At 54.1% G+C, this 6,000-nt stretch overlaps 1 protein-coding gene across 2 annotated transcripts in view; it reads left to right on the top strand.

The window, feature by feature from the left end:
- The first annotated feature begins 4,398 nt into the window (after positions 1-4,398).
- SORL1 (sortilin related receptor 1) overlaps positions 4,399-6,000 on the top strand; it is a 44,739-nt gene continuing 43,137 nt past the window's right edge. For both annotated transcript variants that reach the window (XM_066564314.1, XM_066564313.1), the window contains exons 1-3: positions 4,399-4,498; positions 4,782-4,907; positions 5,209-5,370. In XM_066564314.1, coding sequence (XP_066420411.1) covers positions 4,409-4,498; positions 4,782-4,907; positions 5,209-5,370 — 378 coding nt within the window. In that variant the 5' untranslated portion in view covers positions 4,399-4,408. The remainder of the gene's footprint in view (positions 4,499-4,781; positions 4,908-5,208; positions 5,371-6,000) is intronic.

The raw sequence follows: 6,000 nt of genomic DNA, 5'->3' as shown, positions 1-6,000 counted from the left end.
TGTTTCAGAAGGCTGATTTATTATTTTATGATATATATTATATTGAAACTATACTAAAAGAATAGAAGAAAGGATTTCTTCAGAAGGCCGGCTAAGAATAGAAAAAGAAGGAATCATAGCAAAGGCTTGTGGCTCGGACAGAGAGTCTGAGCCAGCTGGGCTGTGATTGGCCATGAATTAGAAACAACCACATGAGCCCAATCCCAGATGCACCTGTTGCATTCCACAGCAGCAGATAACCATTGTTTCCATTTTGTTTCTGAGGCCTCTCAGCTTCTCAGGAGGAACAATCCTAAGGAAAGGATTTTTCATAAAAGATGTGTGTGACAGCCCTGAGCTGTCCCAGTGCATCTCCTCCCGAGGAATCCTGAGCACCCACCCTGAGCTGCAGTGCCAGCCCTGGGGCTGGAGCATTAATCCTCAGCAAAGCAAACCCAGGGACACACACAGCGAGCTCCCAGGCCTGCTGGACACCAAGGGTAGCCCCTAGTGCTGTCCTGTCACTTGTCACTGCTGTTACAAGTCAGCCAGCACGCGAGATTTCTGCCAGCAGTGGGATTGCTGCATGGACAAGTCAGGCTTCCCTCACAGAGCAGGGGCTCTGGGGCTGGCATTTAGAGGGAAGGGCTGTCCCTGCCAGTCACCCACCCCCTGGCCAGCCTGCACCCATTCACCATCATTGGCCAACCAGCCTCATTCACCTGCTTCACAATCACCCTACTTCTATTCCCCCTTGCAGCCACCCTAGAGAATAAATTGCTCAAACTCTAATTAACTCCAATAGTTTATAAAAGCATTGGTTTTGTAAGCCAAAGATTGAAGACTAAACCCCTTCTTAGAGTTAGCCCACCATCCTATCTCAGGAAGAAAGGATTCAAACCCTCATCTCCAGCTCCCAAAGCTGGCATTTTTCACATTTGTCACATGCCAGGGTTGAGCCACCTCCACAACCAAAATCCTGCTCCAAACTCCAGTCTGGGCACAGGCAACTAAGAGGGATGAGACAGGAAGGGAATCTGGAAGTTCAGCTGCCAGAGAACACAGACAGGGCTCCTGTCCCAGCCCTGGGCACTCAAGGAGTCAGGATTGCACTCAATTCCTGACATCCATCACTTCTCCAGGCTCAGCAGGGCAACACTTCCACCTCAGCTCCCAGAAATTCCCTCTGCCAGCCCAGCCTGGAGCTCCCAGGCCCCAGCTGCATCCCAGGAGCTCATACCTGGGCTCAGGTGGCCCCTCCAGGGCTGTCCTCGTCCCATCCCATTCCTGCAGGGCATTCATTTGTTGGAAGGTGCTGTTAACAAAGAAATACACTCACAGCAAAGCCAGAAACATTGACTCCATTACAGCCTCTGCTGTGTCTTGGCTCCACTTTTCCCCTCCTGGACTTCATTTGGCACCTTGCATATTAGGAGGGCAAATTAGAATTTCATGCATATTTCATATATACTTAATCACTTGGCAAAGACCAAAACACTTCTCCATTAAGTGGAATTTATGCTAAATGCTGTTTCCATTAGGCAAATGGAAGAGGTTACACCAGTTCCCCAGGCAGCTGTCCCCTGCCAGGGGAGGTGGGGACACTGTGACAGTGCCACAGCAGCAGGGCAGGGTCCCCAACAGCAGCCTTACCCCAAAGTTACTCCCCAAAACCCATCCTGGTTAATGGGACATCAGCTGCTGGCTCTGGGGTCCTGTTTGGTGCTCCCCTGAGCCACCTGGGTCCCCTCAGAGCTCTGAAAGGCTGCAAGGCAGCAAAAACCAAAAGCGTGACGCTCATAAACCCAACCAATGCCGTACAACCCCTTCCCAGGAGACTTACAGCATCCTTGTGTCGCTTTCTCCTGCTTTACACCCTCTAGTAAGAGCTTCTCCAGCTGCTCCAACCCTTCCTGCTGAGCTCTTCTCCCTCCCTCCTGCCAGGGAGCCAAACCTTGCCTGCCTCCAGCTTGCCTTTATATAGGGGCTCTGCCAAACTCAAACTGCTTGAGCTCCTCAAGGGCTAACAAGGCTCAGCTGCCCCCCCTGAACCCAAACACGTTGCCCCTGCCTCGTTTCTGGGTTTCCCTTCCCTTCTTAAGTCTCCCAGAAAGGGATCTTGCTTGTCTGCTTTATCTTGCAAGAATAAAAAAGATGCAGAGGAGGTTCACTGCTGAGGTCAAATCAAGGTGCAGGTAAGAGTCTCCTCTGGTTTTCCTGCTTTTGAAACTCCAAGTATTGGATTTCTTGTGGAAAAAAACCCAAAAAACCCCCAGAGAAGTACTGTCAAAGTTCATACTGAGGTAGTAACAAACCCCTCTTGGCTGAGAGGCTCTAAAGGGCCAAGTTTGTGTTCTAACAGTGCCCAGCTCCAGCCTGGCCACCAAAAAAGCTGCACCCAAAACAACCAACAGAGATGTGGGAGATTTAAACAGGGTTATTCTGCTTCCAGAGCAGGGGAGGGGGACAGGGAGGGCAGAGCTCAGTTCCACACCCCAGGCTATCTCAGTGAGCAGCAGCAATTCCTCCTCCTCCTCCTCCTCTGGCCTGTTTCCCTTCATCCTCAAACAGCGTCTCTTCCTTTTAATTTTTATTTTGTTTTCTTTTCTGGCGGGCACGCAGGGCTCTGGCTGCCTGGCTTTGTAGCTGCTGCTGCTGCTGATGGCTGACCTAAATCTGAGCCGTGCTTGGAGCCGGGAGCTCCGGCAGGGTTTGCCCGGTGGAGGGGGGGGGGGGTCCCTGCTGGGGAATGATCGGGCCCCGGGGGGATGCTCGGGCACCGGGGAATGCTCGGGCATCAGGGAATGCTCCGGGCCTGGGGGATGGTCCAACCCCCGGGATGCTCTGGCCAGGGAGATGCTCCGACCCCCGGGGAATGCTCCGGGCCCTGGGGAATGCTCGGGCACCGGGGAATGCTCCGGGCCTGGGGGATGCTCCAACCCTCGGCATGTTCAGGCCCCCAGGGGATGCTCCAGTCCCCAGGGGATGCTCCAGCCCTGGAGATGCTCCAACCCTCGGCATGTTCAGGCCCCCAGGGGATGCTCTTGTCCTGGGGGATGCTCGGGCACCAGGGGATGCTCCAACCCCCGGGATGCTCCAGCCCTGGACATGCTCCAACCCCTAGCATGTTCGGGCCCCAGGGGTATTCTCCAGCCCCCAGGGGATGCTCCCTGCCAGGCTTGGGGTCGTTTCACTTTCCTCTCCTGTGAGCCTATTGCATAAGAGGGATTTGAGGGCTTCTACTTGGCTCTCCCCCCCCCCTCCCTGCCTGTTTTCTTCCAGAATAAAGTCCTTGTTTTTCCAAGTGTTTGGCTTGCTGGAGGTTAAAGCAGCCCCTTCTGCAGGCAGTGCTGCTCGCTGATCCCGGGCTCAGTGAGAGCTGCAGGGTATCAAGCCTAAGAAGGGCTTATCCCTGTATTTTTACAGCTTCCCAAGGCCCCAGCTCCGGGGTTAGAGCCCTGGGCTGAGCTGTGGCGTGCGAGGGCTCAGGCACGCACTGCTCTGCTGCATCCATGGCCGGCCTGAGCTGCTCTCCCGGCTCTCCTGGCTGTCCCTGCTGGCTGCTGACAGCCACAGAGGGTTTGTCCTGCACTGTCAGCTCCCCCTGTGCTGCTGCTGCGAGAGCTTCCCCATAGAAACCAGCGCTGGGCTGGCAGATACAGCTCACACGGGAATAACGGGGATAACGGGATTGTGCACGGCCCCGTGTGTGCTGGAAACCAGCAGGGAAACATGGAATATCCTGGGCTGGAAGGGAGCCAGCCCTTGGCCCTGCACAGAAACCCGAACAATGCCACCCTGAGCATCCCTGGGAGCAGTGTCCAAACGCTCCTGGGGCTGACACCCCACCAATCCCACCCTGAGCATCCCTGGGAGTGCTGTCCAAACGCTCCTGGAGCTCCTGGGGCTGACACCCCACCAATCCCACCCTGAGCATCCCTGGGAGCAGTGTCCAAACATTCCTGGAGCTCCTGGGGCTGTGCCCATTCCCTGGGGAGCCCCCAGCACCCTCTGGGGCAAGAACCTTCCCTGATATCCAGCTAAACCTGCCCTGAAGCAGCTCAAGGCAGTCGCTTGAGTGCTGCCACTGGTCACCAGAGAGAAGGGATGGGTGCCTGGCCCTCTGCCTCCCTGTGGCCTCATCAGCCTGGATTTGAAAACGCTTCCCAGTCCTTGGTTTGAGTTTTCATTCTCATCATCCCCTGAATCCTGTTTGTCTGAGGAAGAATAAAGGGAAAACTTACCCTTTTAGGCACATTCTGCCAACGTGTTCAGGAGGGATGCTGCTGTGAATGAGTTTTCCCAAAGTCTGGTATTTCCAAGGAAGGGTGGCATGGGAGGATGTTTGCTGTCCCTGCGGGTGAGGCTGTGCCTCAGGGTGTCCTTTTCCTTGGCATTGCAGGTCAGCCTCAATGATTCCCACAATCAGATGGTCGTTCACTGGGCAGGAGAGAAGAGCAACGTGATTGTGGCCTTGGCCAGGGACAGCCTGTCCTTGCTGGGCCCCAAAAACAGCGATGTAAGTAACACACCCTGGCCCTCTCCAGGTGCACCAAGGTGGTGGTGGCTGCTGAGCTACAGCCTGGCTTGCTCTTGTGTCCTGAGACACAAAAAAAAGCCCACAAGTTTGGGTTCAGAGGCACAGAAATATTAAATATCCTCCGTGCTGCCCCATGGGTTCAAGGCATGGTTGGGAAAATCTCAAATCTTTCCCCACCTCGGAGCTCACTGAGTTTTCACCAAATCTGTCAGAAGGGAGCTCAGAACTTTGTGCTTCTCATTGTGGGGCTTCTCCTTTGCAGGTTTACGTGTCCTATGACTATGGGAAGAGTTTTAAGAAGATTTCGGAGAGGTTCAGCTTCGATGGGGGGAACAGCAGTGAGGTGGCCATCGCCCAGTTCTACCACAGCCCTGCTGACAACAAGAGGGTGAGGGGGATGTGGCAGCTGGGCCTTTGTCCCTGCTGTCACGGGGACAAAGATTGTTGGGGTATCTTCATGCTTCAGCCATTCAGGGTGACTGGACACACCTTAGGGTGTCCCTGGGGCAGAGGAGGTGTGTGCCAGGCACTTCTTGTGCCTTGGTGATGGTCAGAGTGTGGTGGGAGAGTGGGAAATTCTTCTCCTTCAAAGTTTGCCCTCCCAAAGGCTCCCGAGGGATGTGCACCTTCATTGCTGCCAGCCTGAGCTCTGCTCTGACCTTCTGCCCTGTCTGTCCCTGCACTCCCAGTATATCTTCGTGGATGCTTTTGCCCCGTACCTCTGGATCACCACCGACTTCTGCAACACCATCCAAGGCTTCTCCATCCCCTTCAGAGCAGCAGACCTCCTCCTGCACAGCAGGAACCCCAACCTCCTCTTGGGCTTCGACAGGTCTCACCCTAAAAAACAGGTGAGCGCTTTGCCCAGGTGGGGAACCAGCATCCTACCCTGCCCTGCTGGGATGTTCCTGTGGCCTCTCACAGCCGAGAGCCACTGTGCCTCGTGCAGGGCCGTGTGGCTTCATGCTCTGGCCATTCAGGGTGTCTGATCTCACATGCAGAGCTGTCCAAACCTGCCAGGTCACTCCCTTCCCTACAGTCTGTCCTGTTCTCACCTCTGGAGAATGAGGACACAATAGGTGACCGTGTTCACAGGGATCTGAGGATGAGGGAAGAGACGAGGATCTGACTCCATGTTTCAGAAGGCTGATTCATTATTTTATGATATATATTATATTAAAACTATACTAAAAGACTAGAAGAAAGGATTTCATCAGAAGGCTGGCTAAGAATAGAATAAGAAAGAATCAATAACAAAGGCTTGTGGCTCTGACTCTGTCCGAGCCAGCTGGGCTGTGATTGGCCATTGATTAGAAACAACCACATGAGACCAATCCCAGATGCACCTGTTGCATTCCACAGCAGCAGATAACCATTGTTTGCATTTTGTTCCTGAGGCCTCTCAGCTTCTCAGGAGGAAGAATCCTAAGGAAAGGATTTTTCATAAAATGTGTCTGTGACACTCTGGCCGTTCAGGAGTC

This window comes from Molothrus aeneus, chromosome 22 (assembly GCF_037042795.1).
Source record: "Molothrus aeneus isolate 106 chromosome 22, BPBGC_Maene_1.0, whole genome shotgun sequence".
Lineage (NCBI taxonomy): Eukaryota > Metazoa > Chordata > Aves > Passeriformes > Icteridae > Molothrus > Molothrus aeneus.
The sequence above is the reverse complement of the archived record's forward strand: the minus strand, read 5'-3'. Positions and strand labels throughout refer to the sequence as shown.